At 46.1% G+C, this 18,060-nt stretch overlaps 1 protein-coding gene across 3 annotated transcripts; it reads left to right on the top strand.

Moving 5' to 3' along the window:
* The first annotated feature begins 468 nt into the window (after positions 1-468).
* Positions 469-16,023, top strand: lonrf4 (LON peptidase N-terminal domain and ring finger 4). Of its 3 annotated transcripts, none has more exons than XM_029257605.1 (13): positions 469-518; positions 4,479-4,851; positions 7,478-7,596; positions 7,715-7,837; positions 8,691-8,870; positions 9,014-9,149; positions 9,564-9,648; positions 9,978-10,092; positions 10,455-10,576; positions 10,756-10,914; positions 11,473-11,635; positions 13,137-13,286; positions 13,404-16,023. In XM_029257605.1, exons 2-13 carry the CDS (start codon positions 4,554-4,556, stop codon positions 13,551-13,553), a joined length of 1,800 nt encoding a protein of 599 aa, XP_029113438.1. In that variant the 5' UTR covers positions 469-518; positions 4,479-4,553; the 3' UTR covers positions 13,554-16,023. The 3 variants fall into 3 exon arrangements, with proteins under 3 accessions (XP_029113438.1, XP_029113439.1, XP_029113437.1); XM_029257606.1 differs by lacking the exon at positions 469-518 and adding an exon at positions 4,040-4,391 and having other exon boundaries at positions 9,573-9,648; XM_029257604.1 differs by lacking the exon at positions 469-518 and adding an exon at positions 4,040-4,391.
* The last annotated feature ends 2,037 nt before the right edge of the window (positions 16,024-18,060 follow it).

The raw sequence follows: 18,060 nt of genomic DNA, 5'->3' as shown, positions 1-18,060 counted from the left end.
ACAGCTCTTTGACAACACATATATGGACTGTCTATGGACAGAATGTTCTGCTCTGCACTTGTATCCCTAGGCTTGAATGAGGTGTATCCATGGTGCTCATTGTCACTATGATTGAGTGAGTGTATGTGTGTGTGTGTGTGTGTGTGTGTGTGTGTGTGTGTGTGCGTGTGAGAGAGATAGAGAGAGAGAGAGTGAGAGAGAGCAAGAGGCTACAGGTACTGACTGCTCAGTTTAAAAATTTGGCCGCAACAGTTTGGACAAGTGCGATGTTACTATGAGGACATTCTGAAAGTTATGCCTGTAAGTCATTTAGTAAATTCTGAAAGTTATGTCTGTAAGCCATTTAGTAAAACGATAATCTATGAATTTATAACGAACTGAAAGCCAACGGCAATATTTTTTTCGCTTAAACACTTTCATTTTTGAGTTGACAAACTCATACAAGTTATCTTCTGGACACTACTTGAAATGTAAAAGAACATAAAGTGAGGACACAGCATAATCAGAGTCATTGTCTGGTAAGTGAATTTTTATTCAGACAAAACCTTAACAGTTAACAGTTTTAATCTACTGTACATTAATTTAGCAATTTAACTTTAAACTTAACAAACTTTTTTGCCCACAAGACAAACAATAAGTACTAATAGTGCAGCATTTAGCTGAAACCTTTTTCGATTCAGCTGATGCTTTTCTCCAAAGTGACATAATATGGAGTGATTTACCCATTTATACAGCTGGAAAATTTAGGTTAAGTACATTGCTCAGGAATAGCACAGCTGGAGGTGAAAGTTGAACCCGCAACCTTTGGAGCTAGAGTAGAAGTACTAAGCACTACTCTAGCAACCCCCTCAAGAACCCACACACTGGTAGATAAACTACAGTATAAACTACTTACATTATTTACCTATTGAGGCAGCAGAGCAATTTGACACACACTCATACACCTTAGAGTCACCAGTTTACCTGAAACACAGGTCTTTTGACTGTGGGCGGAAACCCACATGAACATAAAGAGAACATGCAATATAAACATATAAACCCATTCTGCTTCTTTTTTGACATGCTCAGCCTCCAACCTCAATTTTAGTAACTTTAAAATGTTTCTTCATTACATATCTAGAGTCATTTCAAAATGTTCTTTCAATACAACTGATTATTACTCAGCTGTTTTCATGTTTACAAAACTGAACATGTGACCTGAAGCCTGACACTTTGAATAGTATGTGCACTGACAATAAACGATAATGACTTAACTGATGTAATTAAACCATATTTTGGACATTACCCATGCTCACATACTTTGAATGTTATTTGCAGTTACATGACTATAGAAGCAAAGCCACATGCTTAAATTTGTTTACAACAAGGGCAAACACAGATTAAATAAAACTATTAGTAAAGCTCTGCAATCTAACTTTTAAACAGCAAAGAAAAGTTCTGTGTTGTGAAAATCCCATTTTGATTTTATTAGATGAGCTTTACAGTCGTTTTGCCTTTATTGCTTTAACAGCTTCCTCCTTGGCTTAAGGCAGAAGAGACATACTTATATATCCATTACGTTTACTAAAAGGTAGTTACACTGAAAAAATTGGAAGGTAGCTCTACTGAAAATACTAAAACAATGCATTTACAATCAATTTAATACATGTATGTTTGCGATGAGAACATAATTATATTGCATGATAAAGTCCAAGTGAAAGTCAACAGTCATCAAAAAGTGATGATGATCACGCTGCAATAAAATGTTCCTATTTATTTAGACTTCTAACAGACGGTGCTCACTCAACATGATTTTTACTGCTTGTTTAATTTACTTAATTAAAATTAGTTATGCAATACAATACTTTTCCATGTCGCAACTTAATTTCATTGATTGTGTACAACCCATCTACGTTTACTTAATCCAGTTGCGTTGGGACTATGTGAATAATATTTGTTGGGTCAGTCAGTGTATTGCTGAAACTGAACTGAAAAAGGGAGACTCTTATTAAACATATATATCCACTCCCGCAGGGGGGTGCGGTGGCGCAGTGGGTTGGACCACGGTCCTGCTGTCCGGTGGGTCTGGGATTCGAGTCCCGCTTGGGGTGCCTTGCGACGGACTGGCGTCCCGTCCTGGGTGTGTCCCCTCCCCCTCCGGCCTTATGCCCTGTGTTGCCGGGTAGGCTCCGGTTCCCCGTGACCCCGTATGGGACAAGCGGTTCTGAAAATGTGTGTGTGTATCCACTCCCGCGACTATCACGACCACTCCCGTGACTATAGCAATAACCCCCCGCGACGACCACTGTCGCGACATTCGATCGCAATCACGATAGTCGCGAGACCGGGGTTGTCGCGATACTCACAAATACTTTTTAACGAACAGATTCGGGAAATCTCTTTCAAGATTACCTACAAATTCTACCCTGTCAAGCATTTCCTTATAAGATTCAAAGATGGGATTGACGTTAATTGTTCTTTTTGTAACCTTACCCTGCATCCAGAAAATATAGTGCCTCACCACTTTTTGGCACTGCCGTTATTATTTATAGGATAATATTTTCTATTTTTTTTTTTTTTTTGGTATAATTTATACCAAAAAGTATGGAAAGGTGTCTCTAAAATTTATTATTGATAAAATGTGTAAGGATTCTTTGTACTATGAATGTGTACTGTTTGGGTTCTTTTGTTTTGATAGACGTACAGAGAAACAAGCATCTATCATTAATTTATTAATCATTTTGGCTAAATATCATATACACAGGTCAAAATTTGCTAGTAAAAAAAAACCTATGTTTTCTGTTTTTCTTAAAGAAATTAAGCAGTACATAAACACTATCAAAAGGGGATGCAGGGGTGCAGTGGGTTTGACCAGGTCCTGCTCTCGGGTGGGTCTGCTGGGGTTCGAGTCCCGCTTGGGGTGCCTTGCGACGGACTGGCGTCCCGTCCTGGGTGTGACCCCGTATGGGACAAGCGGTTCAGACAGTCACTCTGTCTGTCTCTGTGTGTGTGTGTGTGTGTGTGTAAGTAAACACTATCGAGGAGTGTGATAAAAAGAAGGCCATTAGACTTAAGGTCTTGATGTTTTTTTTTTTTTTTTATTATTATTCCCCCTGGCTAGGTTGACTGTTCTGAGTTAACGTTCTTGTATAGTGTGTGATTTGTTCAATAAAAAAAAGTCGCGGGAGTGGACGTTTTAGTCGCGACAATCATGGTCGTCGCGGGAGTGGCCTCTCGCTGTGTGCCGGTGTTCCGATGACTGTATCTGTTTAGTTAATAAACAATCAGTTTGCCAGAACGTACGTATGTGTCTACTTCCACCACATCATCAGGTCCCATGTATCAGTACTAAAAATTAAACTAGACACAGATCTGAAAAATTGAGTTAAAGGACATGGGATTTAAGTACAATAATTTAAACATGGAGACCAGGTACACAGAAGAAAATGAATTCTTAGGAATATATGTTAAAACTCACTGGAATAAACTGCACCCTGTGTCTTAAATGATTGAGCCATTCCATACTTTTTGCTCAATGATGCTTGATTCATCAAATTTTATTTCCGGCCAAAATTAACACATAAGAATACATTTCTTTGTATTTTGTTTGTTTCTATGAAAAAAATGAACGATTATTACTCAAACAGACACGTACTCTACGCCTTACCCTTAAAAAAGGAAACTATTGTGTTACTCAGTTTACTTAAAAATGATGGTTTTATCTGATAACCGTTCTTTGCAGCAACGTGCGACGATGCTGCTGTTCTTAGCGCTCGCTGTTCTCAATGCATGACAGTCGCGAGCGAGTGATCCCAATACTGCGTGGAGTGTCTAGAATACACAAAGTCTAATTTATCTGCTGACTCCTGTAGCGGTATGTAGATTTTCGTCCCCTGCTACACTCGGCCTTTCCCCGGACGAATATTTACACACACTCCGTTTCTGCCACGGCAGTAGCTGCGTTATGAAACAAGCCGCTTGCTGTTTCGCAACAGGATCGACCGCAGCCAATGGGAGAAGCCTCCGGGCATCACGTGGTCTTTATTTATGTAACGTAATGGTGTCGAGACAGAACCTCAGCTTCGCCAGTTGTATAAGGGTTGGCCAAGAGTAGCTTTGGTCTGTATGAGTATGTGTAATAATAATAATAACAATAACAACACTATTAATAACGATAATCGCTGCATCGGATGTGCAAGCAGATGTTTCACGCGTTGATGGAGCTCGAGAACGAGGGCTGTCTGACTGTCACACACCTGGGGCGCCAGTGCCAGTGTGGGTGTCTGATGAGCCCGAGGGGTGCATTATGACTGACCGTGGGGAACGTGTCTGAATGTGGAGGGATCCAGATTCCAGGCTGCGTGACAAAGGCCGTCTGCGAGGGAGCTGCGCGCCACTGAGGCACGAACACGGTCTGCCCGCCGTTTCTTTTAGAAAACAAAAAAAGCGCGGCCGCTTTTGTTTTGTTTTATCTTTTGGTTCTGCTCCGGTTCTCTCAGGGAGTCCGCGGCTCGGCACGCGCCGCGCTGACGCGAGATCCGCCGGACGGACGGGAGCGCGCGGGGAGGGACACCATGGACCTGCTGGAGTGCCCGCTGTGCGCGTTCCTGCTCTGCGAGCCCGTGACCGTGTCCTGCGGCCACTCGCTGTGCCGCCGCTGCGCGCTCACTAGCCAGCCCTGCAGGTGCCCCGTGTGCGCGGAGAGACTGCGGCCCCGGGACCTGCGGGGCTCCGGCAACAACGTGCTGCTCTCGGGGCTCCTGGAGAAGGTCCGGCCGCAGGAGATGCGGCTGCGGGGTCGCGTGCTGGAGCGCCTCAGAGGCGGCGAGTTCGCGCAGGCGGCGCGCATCGCCAGCGAGGGGATACAGCTGGGTAAGGATCATCATGATCATGTCTTTATTAATTAATTTAACATTTAACGAGCCCGAGAGGCGCTGCCTTGCATAAGCCACACGCAACACCAACCACCCCCCCCCCCCGACAGGCGAGGCGTACATTGTATAACGTGCGTCGCGACATTACACAACGTGTTTGCTGCTGGGTGTCCCGCCGGGATCATCCAGCTCCACACCTTCAACTTCCTTCCACGACGTGCCGCTGCGCTGCCACCTCTCCCCCCGCAGCGATCTCCCCGTTTCCTGTGGCATCTCTGCACTCAGGTCCCTCTGCCTCTTGTTACTTAGATGATCTAAACTGTCTCTGCGCTCCTCCTTCCACACTGTCTGATTCCGTACCGGCGATGAGAGCTGAGTACGTTTTACCGCGGGCCACCAACTAGTGTTCTGGCAATCATTGTGAAGGTCCCTCTTGCTGCGGGACCCTCATCAAGGTACTCACCCTGAGCCGACGCTGTACGAGTACCCTGCTATGGTGAACATTTACACTGATTTATTTAGCTGATGCTGTTTTTCTCCAAAGCGACTTGTAACAATGTGTCTGCCTTCAATTATTGACCCATGATTTATACAGCTGGGTAATGTTACTGGAGCAGTTTAGGGTAAGTGCCTTGCTCAAGCCCACAGCCGGATGGGGGAGGGGGAATCGAACCTTCAACCTTTGGGTCCATTGTGTTAAGTTGATTGGACAAAAGCGTCAGTTCAGCAAAAGCAAAGTTACGATTCGTATTGTTGTTCGTCTCTTGGATGCAGAATTAAGTTCCCCTTCTTGACCGTGAAAGGAAGAAATCGCAGAGCTCCTGCAAATATTTAAATTGATGTTCGTTTGAATATATTGAGCCTCATGTTTTTCTTGAACGATGCCGTTATGCGCAGGCAAGGAGTCGTCTTGGAGCGAGTCGCAAGCGCTTGAGAAATGGATGGATGGGCTCGGGTCGCTGCGAATGTAGACGTACGATGTCTCTTTTCGCGTCTTTCAACATCTTCCAGTGATGTTTTCCTCACCAGAAATCAACTTTTATTTCCGGTAGTTAATTTCACTTGACTTTCACTGTAACGTACATTAGCCACCACCGTCCGGTCTGAACGTAATGGGTTCAAATCGCTCTTCTGCTGTTGTACCGTTGGTCAAGGTACTTATACCGAATTTGTATAGTAAGATTATCTTGCTGCAAAATTGGTAAATGATTGTAAAATTGATTATCGCCTTAAGTAGCTGTAGACAAAGGAGTTGGCAGCATAAGGCTTCGGTGATATTCAAGGCCCAGGAAGGTGTGAGACCCCAGGTAACTGTGCGTTGTGGTGTGTCCCGTGGATTGTGTCGGCTGTGTTTTTGTTTTGCGTAAAGGATACTTTATATGGTATTGCACGGGGGATATTTTTTAAAGAGCAGACAGCACAAGCTTTAGTGTCATTAATTTTCTGAAGATGCTCTTTTGGAACCCGGCGCTGGTTCTGCTCACTGTCAGGTTCGTCAACAGTTTTCAAGCATAGACTGGGAACTGGAGGGCAAAATGACAATCTCTGACTCGTTAAGTCTTTTCCTGCCAACCACTGTTGAGCTGAAAAAGAGGGTTCCAGTCAAAGGTCAGGCTGTTGTGCAATAGTGACAGGGCACATGATTATTGAAGCATGCGAAACAAGTAACTGACTGAAGAACTGAGTCCTTCGGGAAACACAGAGGTGATTGTGACAGGTGGTGCAATGCAAATTTACACTATGTAGCCCATAGGAGATCGGGATTAAAGTGGGTCTGAAAGAGGTGTTTATTTTTGAGACCCTTTTTCAATGCTAGAAGGGATTCAGCAGTTGTGAGGGAAAGAGAGAGCTCATTGCACCAAATGGGAGTTAAAACTGAGAACTTGTGACATTGCACCTTTCGTGTGTGGGAGCAGCAGTGAACTTTATGAAGAAGTTCAGGCTGAATGTTTTTTCTCAAGGGAGTGACCATATTGCCTTCAGCCAGGGTTGAAATGGATCAGTTTTGTACCAAGTTTAGCCTCTGGCTCTCCGCTTTGGCCCCTCGGTGTGCTGCCTTGTTTATAGGCGTTCGGCTTTTTGTTCATTATTTTTTTTTTTTATAGCCCATGGCACAAGACTGCTGCAGCCCCTGAGTTTGAGAGTACCTTCCGCCTCGCTGTGAGACACCCCCGAGGGCCGATGCGCGGTCCATGCCGACAGGGTGATGGATCTGGGCTGGCGTGCCCCATATCTGGAATGTGCATCACGCCGTTTCGCTGTGTCATACACATGTTTTTACTATCCTTTCTGGTCAATCAGGAATGGCGGGACTCTGGAAGGTACCAATGGGTGGAAGCGGGTATTATCAGGGACACACCCAAAGGGGGCGCTGTAACTTAGGTCAGAGGCATTCCTTCTATGTGGAACTAGCAGTGCCTGGTTTGTCCTCTTTTCTACTGCAACACCAGTAGCAGGTGCCATGATCAGTGGGCAGCAGAATCGTCCATGTGGTTCTCATACTCCCATGTGGTCAGAAGCAGTTCCTGGTAGGTATTTAGTATTTAAATGCATGGGAAAAAATGTCTTACTCTCACTCTCCTTTTGTCTCTCCTCCTTCCTACACACACACACACACACAATAGCCCCAGGAGACCTGGGTTTGAAGGTATGGCGTGCAGAAGCCAATATGGGACTGCAGCACTTCTCCGACGCTCTGCAGGACTTGGACGAGCTGTGTCGCACGTGTCCCACCTGGACCGAGGTGCAGTAACATGGAATGTGCGGAGTTTGGCCAGTAAGGTCACGTTATTGTAGTCAGACTAGGATAATGGAGATGAGATGAGAAAAAAAAAATGATTAACTGTTCCATTTCGGTCCAGGGCTTCTTTCGAAAAGGGAATGTGCTGCTGGAAATGGGAAGACAATCAGATGCTTTATTTCAGTACCACCGCTGCCTCAAACTGCAGGCCGATTTCGTCCCGGCCAGGAACCAGATAAAGAAGGTGAGTGTTTCGTGTCCTCCTCCCGCATCAACTCAGTTTCTTACCGATGGCTGTAGGTGCAGCGATGGTGAGCCGTGCGAATGCGGTGCTTTGGTGTACAAAGGCCTATTCACAGGTTCGCAGGGTTCAGGGCAAACCACAGGATATGAGTGTTGTTTTGAGAGAACCTGGCTGCATTCCCACACTGCTCAGCACCACTCGTGACACTTGGTGCTACATTGATATGATCTGCATTTACCAGTAACGGAATGAGGCAGCAGGTGGTGTAGTGGTTAGTGGTCTCTTCCACTCAAGGGACCCAGGTTTGAATCCCACTTCCCGGTCTTGTATCTTTCGCAAAGCTGCGTACCCTGAAATGCTCCTGCAAAAATGACCCTGCTGTATAATATACAGTGCTGAATAAAAGTACGCAAACCCCTTGCGTCCCTTAGTTTTACCACATAGCAGTTAATTAATAAGAAGCAGTCTTTCTCATCTGACATAATAGGTGTGTAATGACCAATTCCATATTTTGATTTAGAGGAAATTGTGCGTAGATGAAAAATGTAAGTAGTGCAGGTGCAAAAATAAGTGAACCCCACGGTGCTTTGGTTAAACCAAGTAGGTAAGTGGAATCAAGCGTGTAAATCGCAATCATTTATTCATTTTTATGTCTATTTTATACAAAAATGGCCACCCCTATAGGGTTCACATGTTTTTAAGCAAAACTGAACACACTTTAATTAATTAATCTGATTGTGTTTCAATGAATATTTTCCTGTTTCGATGACCCGGTCTTCCAAAATCCTTCTTCCGGCATCGGTCGCAAAGTGCCCCCCCAGCAGTGGTGTGGTTTGCGTTTGAATGCACGCAGGTTCTGGAGGCAGAGGGAGTACAGGTTCCAGAGGACGTCCCCAGGCTCCTGCAGCTGGTGTCGGAGCGCCTCCGAGACCCCAGCCCCATCACCAGCTCCGTGAGCCCCACTATCAGGGACGGGTCGCGATGTCCTCTGGATGTGGGACAGGACCCAGAGGGGCTCAGGGACTCCAAGAAGGTGTGGTTGTCTCTCTCTCTCTCTCTGTCTCTCTCTCTCTCTCTCTCTGCTGTCTGCACATTGTGGCTAATGGTATTATCTTTGGAGAAGGAATTTATGGACACATCCCTCTGACCATCTCCTGGTCCACTTTCCTCCCCCAGACGTCGTGCAGTGTGAAGCACACCACACACACCAGTGCCGAGTGTTGCCTTAGCCTCTGCCAGGCCGTGTCCTTCCTCCCTACTGCAGAGGATGATGAAGAGTTAATGATGAGGAGAGATGAGAGGACAAGAAAGGGTACATCAGGCCCTGAGACTGATGACAACCCAGTCATCAATTCTAGTACCTGTAACTTGTACCCTCAAATGTTGTTGGTTCAAGTCCCTCTTGAACAAAGATATATTGTCTAGGTTGTCAAGTTGCAGTCTTACACACAGGTAAACTGTAAGGGACAAAAGAGTTGCCCACACTAATAATAATAATAATAATAATAATAATAATAATTACCCAGCCGTACAAATGGTTGAATCACTATCAGTACCTTAATACTGTTAGTTAGTTTTGATAAATGTATCAAATTAATAAATGTAAATGTAATAAAATGACTTGCGGAACTGTTTTGCATAGTGATGTAGGTCATTGTTAAGAGCGTCGCTCATTCATGCAGCTATTGGTCCGACGCGGCTGGTGACGTATTTCTGTTTCCTTGAGGTCCTTCAGGACAGACGAGTCAGGAGAAGGAGATGTTTCTCAATGTGCTCACTGTGTCGGACTTCGAATGTCCACTCTGCATCAGGTTAGTGCAAACGTCACTTTGACTGTATTGTATGGTCCGCAAAGCACTGGTCGAGCAGTCCTCATAGGTGCGCTGCGTGTGTGACGGAGGTGTCATTCGGGGTGGACGCCAGCGGTCACTCTGTATGTCCAGGTTGCCCTTCTGCTCGTTTTTCTCCAGTAAACACACTGTTTATACACACGCGGTTTTCCACGTCACGACGTGAGCGCCGTCGCTCTGTTTCCCTGCCAGTTTGGAGGCGATACCTTATTGCGGTGTGATAGTCTTAACTGGTGTTGTGCTATTTTTGCTCATTTCTTTGTCCCTCTGGGTCAATGTGTTGGTACCAGGCTGTTCTATGAGCCGGTTACCACACCGTGTGGTCACACTTTCTGTAAAAACTGCATCGAGAGAAGCCTGGACCACAACCTCCGCTGTCCACTGTGCAAACAGCCCCTGCATGAGGTAAGCACTGTTTACCACCTTCACACTGCGGTTATTTAGTTATAGGTGCTGTCAGAGCAACGTTGACCATGTTCCCACCGATCGCATTAAGTGTGATAGCAGGTGGTGAAATGATTTGACCTGCCATCTAGCGGTCAAAAGATCAGGGCTCGAATTCTTGCTACTGCTATAGTACCCTTGGTCCAAGGACTTGCCTGCATTGACACCGTAAGAATACCCTACAAATAATTGGGTAAATTGCCATTAGTAGCTTAGTGTACAAACCCAGTGTCTTAATTTGCTAAATGAACGAGTAAATGTACACCCTTATTCACCATGATTTCCACTGCCCTTATCGCCGTGCCCCCACTACTCCCGGGCAGTACCTCAAGAACAGGAAGTACAAGACGACGGTGCTCCTGGAGAAGATCATGTCCCAGCTGTTCCCCCAACAGCTGGCCGAGAGGAGGCAGGTGCACGATGCAGAGATGGCTGAGCTCTCCAAGTGAGTGGCGGCACGTTGAACGGATGCACTCGTTGTATCACATCGCCGTTTGTAGAGTATAAGCTTCTTTTCGTTAGCATTTAGTAACTGGAATTTGCTGGTTACCGCTGTCTATCGATCTGTCTGTCAGTTACACGTACCATATACATAATTGTAGTTACTGCTCTTGTGTTCCGCAGTCTGACGAAGGACATCCCGATTTTCGTGTGCACGGTGGCCTACCCGGGCGTCCCCTGCCCGCTGCACGTCTTTGAGCCCCGCTATCGCCTGATGATGCGCCGTTGCATGGAGACGGGCACTAAGAAGTTTGGAATGTGCACCTATGAGCCCGGCAAAGGGTATAGTACATGCCGACACTTCGCTTGATCTCTGTGGTTCGTGCACAACCACATTTCCACTTCGCTCGTTTACAGACAAAGAGCTTTTGAAGCAAACACACGATTGCTGAAGGACAGCTTGTTTATCGATACCTCCCTTTTGCCAGCGCACATTAAATACCCAAGTAGCTGCCTATAGAACTAATAGGTAAGAGATACATGGTGGTAGCAGGTTATGACATCATGTTGTGACATATATTTGTGGAGCAGTTAGAAGATGTGGAGAGAAGTGGGTTTGAAAAAGGTGCTGAAAGGGATTCAGCAGTTCTGAAGGAGGGGGGGGCTTATTACACCACATAAGAGTCAAAACCAAGAACCAATAGACTTTTGATTTTGGACCCTTGTGAGGAGAACCACCAAGTGACCAGAGGTAGAAAAGGACGGTGTTCTTACTGTGGGGAATGATCAGGGCCCGTCGGTATCTGCACTTTATGTTTTTTTTTTTTGCGACTTTGCTCTGAGAGCAGATGTATCCATCCACATTTGAAGTGTTAAGAATGAAAATGTGCTGCGGTGCAGGTTTGCGGATTATGGCTGCATGCTGGAGATCCTGGGGCTGGACCTTCTGCCCGATGGGCGGTCCTACGTGGACACCATCGGGGGCGGTCGATTCCGGGTGCTGAAGAGGGGCCAGAGGGATGGCTACCACACGGCTGACATTGAATTCCTGGAGGACCAGAGGGTGAGCACCACCCTTGCGCCATTCGTGGGACAGAACAGTAAAACAGTGTTGAAGGTTGCCAGTTCAGATCCTAATCCTGCCACCACTGGTAGTACCGTTCAACAAGGTACTTACCATAATTACTCCATTGAAAATACCCAGCTATATAAATTCATGAAAACTGTGAATTGCAAGTTGCCCTGGAGGAATGAATAAGACTGCAGCGTGACTGTTATGGTAAATTAATTAGTGAAAAAGATTTGTTTAATTGACACTGAGGAAAGAACAAAAAATAGTTTTCCTACAGTATTGCTGCAGTAGTTTTAGGCTGAAAGTAGCAATTCACAAGTCATGCGATTCCTTTTTAATCCTGCTGGTCAGAGGCAATTTTTTAAATTTGAACCTTAAAAAATGTCGAAAATGCGGTTATTAAAGTGGCCCGTTATTGCAATTAACATTTTAAGACGTGAACGTTCTCCATACCAGATATCACATAGCGATAGAAATAAACCATAATTTGTTCTGAGTATTAATAACCTAGATGTCTGTGAAACTTATTTGTTTTGTATTTACACCCTATATATTATATATTTGAGTTTTTTTTTTTTTCCCCTGCAATCTGTTGTCCTTGAGCTTTACATTGAGGGTCAGTTTGGAGACATTACACTTCCTGGATGTGTGTTGTCCCTACATGGAGCTGCGTGAGGCTCCTCCTCAGAACTGGTGCTCCGGGGTGTGTAGGACACCCGAGCTGGTGAACATTTGCGGTGCGGTTATGGTCAGACGGTTCCGCCGTAGACGCCAGGGAAGCGTCTTTCTTTCGCGTCATCGGCGGGACCCCTGACCTCACGCCGGATCTTGCGGAAGTCCGTTTGCCGTGACCGGTGTGCCCCGAAGCGCTGGCGTGTGCTCGCTCCCACTTTCCAGCTGTAAATTACACGAAACTTCGAGAGCTATTAAAGGTGCAAGGCAGGCGAGATGGCAGAGCAGGTAATGTGTCATCGGGGAGTTAAAGGTGCTGTGAACGTGTTCTTTTTCAGCCACGATTGCCCTACAATTATGGCTTTGGCTCCATCTTACACTGAAAGTATAATTATGCAGCAATGAGCACAGCTTGTTCTTGACGTATGACACATACTGCCAGCTGTGTTAGAAAACTTTGTTTTTGTATCTATATGTTTATATTTTATTGGGGGGCGCGGTGGCACAGTGGTTTGGCCGGGTCCAGCTCTCTGGCAGGTCTGGGGTTCGAGTCGTGCTTGGTGTGTCTTGTGGCTGATCGGCGTCCCCTCCTGGGTGTCTCCCGTCCCCCTCCAGCCTTGCGCCCTGTGTTGTCGGTTTAGACTCCGGTTCACCGCGACCCCATTCGGGACGAGCACTTTGAGTCAATGTGTGTGTGTTTATATTTATTTACTCACTTAGTATTTGGAATCTTCTGTGGAATGCCAAGTCAGAGTTGCATAAGGCTGTGTGTGTGTGTGTGTGTGTGTGTGTGTGTGTCTGTGTCCATTCTCCCTGGAAGGTGGAAGGCGCCGAGCTGGAGCTGCTGCAGCGTCTCCATGACAGCGTGTACCAGCAGGCCCAAGAGTGGTACCGCCGACTCAGCGGGCGCATCCAGGAGCAGATCAGCAGACGATATGGGCCGATGCCGGAGAAGGAGGACAACATCCAGGTGCGTCCGTCCAACACCTGTCCACTGCGCTCTGGGACACTGCAGCGTGTTCCTTTCTGGAGCTCTTTCTCCCGTGCTGCTCTGACCCCTCTGCCGGTGTTTCTCATACCGCTGCAGGAATCATCTAATGGACCAGTGTGGTGCTGGTGGCTGCTGTCAGTCTTGCAGCTGGACCCGACCTACCAGACCACGGTTCTGTCCCTCACGTCCCTGAAGGACCGCCTGAGCCACCTCCGCATTGTGCTGGAGTACTTCTGCCAGGCCTAGAACCTTCTGGGGCCTGAGGGCTCGTCTTGCAAGCAGGACCTGGCGCTCAGAATTCAGCGACGAGTTGTCGCCGCTTGCGTATCTGACACGTACGGCCACGTGTTCTGGCAGTGTGCCAGACGCTCGCAGTCACTGTGTGTAAATACACACGTATGCACGTGCACGCAGGCACACGCTCGCACCAGGCTGTGTTCTTTGATGCTGGCCGAACTAGCTGTCCCCTTTCTGTGGGCTGCAATGATGCCGTTCCCCAAAGCGAGCTTTCTTCGACTTTTCTTTAAGGGTCACTATGATTTAGGTTTTTACACTGCGTACGCACACCACTCAACAGGAATTCTGCGTGTGCCGCCTCTCTCCTCCACTAGAGGGCGACAAAGAAATTATTTCTGACTCACTGTTAGTACATTTATTATGCATTATTGCAGAATTACAATTATTTGTCACGATACCTCAAAGCTCCCCTTACTTTTGACAAGTTTTACTGTTTGAAAATGTAAGCACGAAATCTGTTAATGATGGCATCTTTATTTTTCATTTTCATTGCAAAAGAATATGACAAGTCGGATCTCACGGAATTCATAGTGATTTATGGGGACGGCGAGGAGCTGTGGCCTAATTTATATAAAAGTTGCATATGCAGTGCTGCCTCGTTTTTAATGAGTTTAATATGTAGACGCACTGGGGGTCGGGTTTCTCCGGGTAGATGCTAACGGACGTTTGGTAATGGTTCGAAGTTGGTGCCATCCAAGATTGCATGGAGGGGTGGGCAGTTTTTGGAGCTTCCTCATCTGCAAAGGTGACCCCGGTCCACAGGTGTAGCAGTGGGGGTGCTCACCGAGTGCGGAGTCACTCCCTCTGTGGGCGGGGCAAGAAGGGACAGGAAGGGTGCTCACAGTCCCAGTGCTGCCCTTGCAGTCGAACCCACAACCCCATAATGTTAGGTCCTTTCCTCACTGGCACTGGTGCCTTGGAGCTTTGGGCCTTATTTTCTTTGTAGAACGTGTTGTTTCTCTGAAATTTTTTTTCCTTTTATTTTTAGTGCCACTTCTCACACAATGTCTAAATTTTGAGGCTACAGTCTTTTCCGTGAATTATTCTGCTCTCCCGCTTGGACCTGGGTGAAATTATTAGCGGGCAAGAAACATTTTTTTATTATGATGATTGTGCCATAGTTATGATTAATATGTAGTCACAATAGATTGAGTTCTGAAAAGTACTAATCATAATCGGTCAGATATTTTTTCGAGGTTGTGCACTGCGTTGTCCTTTAGCCGAACACCCTCTCAGCTGTTTAGTGAGTAAACACACACACACACTGACGCACTCACACACACACACACACACACACACACACACGGAGGTACACATTGGGTGTGAGTTAATGAGCTTGGCGACTTATATAGAATTGATTTACAAACTGTTCTGAAAAGGTTTTGAAGTTTAAAAATGGGATTTCATTAATGGGAGACAGAGGCAGGGCCGTAGCGGGTGAGGAGAAGATGGAGAGAGCGGTGGTCCGCGCCTTCAGAAGCACGTCGTAGTCGTCCGGCCACCCGTGCGGCCCACTCCCTGTCCACGGCGGCTCGCTGTACATCCTGCAGCGAACCAAAATCGGAGCTTTAACCCAATCTTTTCTCACTTGTTTAGAGCCCATTGCTGTTTTGCACACGAGAACCTGTTCGCCAGTTTATACGTGAGCATGCGGTCTGAAAGGTGCACATGCAGCTTCCTTATCCATAACTGGGTTAATAAACTGGTGTGGTGGAGCAGTACCTCTCTTGCAACCAGTTCACAGGATCGATATGTATAAACTGGTGAAATGGTGCGGGAATGTATTCTCCATTGGGACAAGAACTCTACAAGTCAGTGAAATACTTGATGCCGAGGAAGGGGGACTCCAACTCAGTGGTGTCCTGTCTCCCCTTCGTGTTCGAAAAAGGTTAATACTTGCGCACAAGAACTCTTTTTTTTTTTTTTTGCACGTCTTATGTTTTATGTACTTCAATTATCAGGAATCACTGTGAAATATTTTCTTATTGCATATCTCTTTTTTGTTTTTGTTTCACTCTGATGAATTAATTTGCTCCCCACTAGTCCAAATTATTTCTCCCCTTCCTGCTTATCGAAGAGGATTCTGTTAATGCAGGAATAGGTTTTATGCAGTTGCGTACTCCCGGCAAGTTTCACATTCACGTGTGAAGTGTGTCTCGAGGTTCCCGACTACAGGATGTCGACTTGCAGCTTTCGGGATGCAGGTTTCCCATCTGTGGGAATTCCAATCAGTTCTATACAGTAAGTCATAGTTGAACCACTAATGCCAAACATGATGGGTTGAATCACTACTGGTTGCTGTGTCGATGGGTTTCTCCCACTTTCCTGTGGTTTCAAAAGGTGTGCAGCTTCTTACGATGAGTTCAGATGCCTTGAGCAACAAACGCCTTGTACAAACTGTTATGAAATGTAATAAATTATCTCCTAACAACACTTGATGATGTTTCCTTAAGTGCTACTGTGAGGTGCTTTTCTTAAACACACTCTTGACATCTCAGCTCAGGCCTCTGGAGTAATAATGGGAGCAGGAGCCATTGCCTTGTACTTTAAGCATGGGGTTCGAATCAGCCCTCCGTCTGCAGAACCTCTGAACAAGTCGCTTACCTTGAACTGGCAAAGTAAAAATTACCCAGCTGTATAAATGGGTAAATTACTGTATCTTATAATCCAAACCAGACATTGTAAATTGCCTTCAATAAAGAAGCCAGCTAAGTGAATAAATAATAATCAGGGTAGAAATGTAAACATTACTAGTCAGTTGCTGAATTATCCCTAAGGTTCTAAACATGAATATTTGTTCTGAAGCTTTTCGTTCATTAAGTGTGATTACTAACCTTACTTTGAGAAAATATGCAGTATGCTTCTTAAAATGTTCACAAAGAATATATTTTGTGTCGCATATAAAGATGAGAATGCGGAAATAGCAGCTGGATTCCGGGCTCATCTTTGAACCTCCATGCAGCAGTCCTTGGCCGGTCACTGCTTCTCTATGTGCGCAGGCCGCATGTTATATTAAACTTGTGAATATATTAAACACCCGAGTGATGTGTGAAAATCCAGAGATGAAAGCTTGGCTTGGAGTCTGTGGAGATCTACCTGGAGAACAACTGGTCCTTTGGAGCAGTGCTAATGCAAACTACTGTTGCTGCTATAACTACTGCATTTACTTATATTATAATTGGTTCTTATTGTTATTGCTACTATTAATGTAGCACCGTAGTCCCGAGAGGTGTGGAGTTACTCTTACTCTTTCGCTTGAACTCAGTTTCCAGGAGGTCTAAGCCCCTTAAAGTCGGTAACATGGAGTCAGTGTCTCATTTGCCACCTACAAATATGAATGACGATGCAGGCTTACGTTTTTGAAAGAGATGCAGCACAGGAGCATCCACCAGGCGGGGCTGTGGGCCCGCTAATCCACGACTAAAGCTGTTTACTGCACATGGTTGGGAGAAAAAAAGAGCCTTTCGGAAGCAGAAGTTGTTGATAAAGTAGAAGTGACAAGTGGGGGGTTTGGAAGAATGTTGAAAGTTGGTTGCATGAGCCTCCAGCATCGGCCTACCGTGCCACACCTTGGTAGACACCAGCGCTATTCCTATTGTACTGTATTAGTCTGACCCACACACGCACAGTAGATACAGTATGTATGACTGCAGCAGGGCACTGGAGAAATGCAGCAATATGATCTTACAGATTCCTGTGGCCTCCTTGTTGCGTGTGGTCATGGGTTTGAGTCACTGAGTGTTGCTCAACCGTCTCGCTGAGCGAAGTTAAAGCCTGATCGTCATTTAGATGATACTATTAACACTGAAGTAGCAAGCTTGACGCGTATGTGTGCGGGTTGCTCGGTGAGAGCGCGGAAAACCGCCAGCTCAGAGAGGAAGAAACCCAGCCTTCTCGTTGACGATCTGGAAAAATCGCGTTGGACCAGCGTTCCTGCTTCAAGCGCTCCGAATGTCCGCAAGCGTACAACGAGTCGCATTTGTATTGGAATTAACAATCCTTTGAAGTATCACCCCGTCACAAACCCTCCGTTCTCGAGAAGAAGTGACGGCAGCGGAGAATCGAAAGTAAAATCAATAGAGGTGAATAACTAGAAGGCTGGAGGAGGGAGATGCAACTGGGAGGCCCCTGGTATTGAACCAGCCAGCTTCAGAACCTCAGCACAAGGAAAAGTGGATGAGATGAGACACAGTGGCACTGGGGTATGCAGTATTTTGTCTCAAATTGGTCTTTAACACAGATTGTAAAGCAGCGGCAGGTCAGATACTAGAGTGACTTGCTGCTCTTTGCTAGACCAACAGAAAGCGTAGCATGGGGCTCGATCCGCACTTGGGTTACCCAGCTGTTTAATGTCATACATTGAACCGTGATGTGATATGTTCCCCGCAGCTTCCTCAAGTCTCCGTGGACTGTCAGTCATCGAGCCCCTGTGGGCACACTGGTGGAAAACCTGCCC

Source organism: Scleropages formosus, chromosome 13 (genome assembly GCF_900964775.1).
Source record: "Scleropages formosus chromosome 13, fSclFor1.1, whole genome shotgun sequence".
Lineage (NCBI taxonomy): Eukaryota > Metazoa > Chordata > Actinopteri > Osteoglossiformes > Osteoglossidae > Scleropages > Scleropages formosus.
The sequence above is the reverse complement of the archived record's forward strand: the minus strand, read 5'-3'. Positions and strand labels throughout refer to the sequence as shown.

Coding starts and splice junctions, on each gene's coding strand:
- lonrf4 (XM_029257605.1), top strand. CDS start 4,554: ATGGACCTGCTGGAGTGCCCGCTGTGCGCGTTCCTGCTCTGCGAGCCC. Junction 7,838..8,690: donor CCAGGAACCAGATAAAGAAG/GTGAGTGTTTCG, acceptor GAATGCACGCAG/GTTCTGGAGGCAGAGGGAGT. Junction 11,636..13,136: donor AATTCCTGGAGGACCAGAGG/GTGAGCACCACC, acceptor TCTCCCTGGAAG/GTGGAAGGCGCCGAGCTGGA.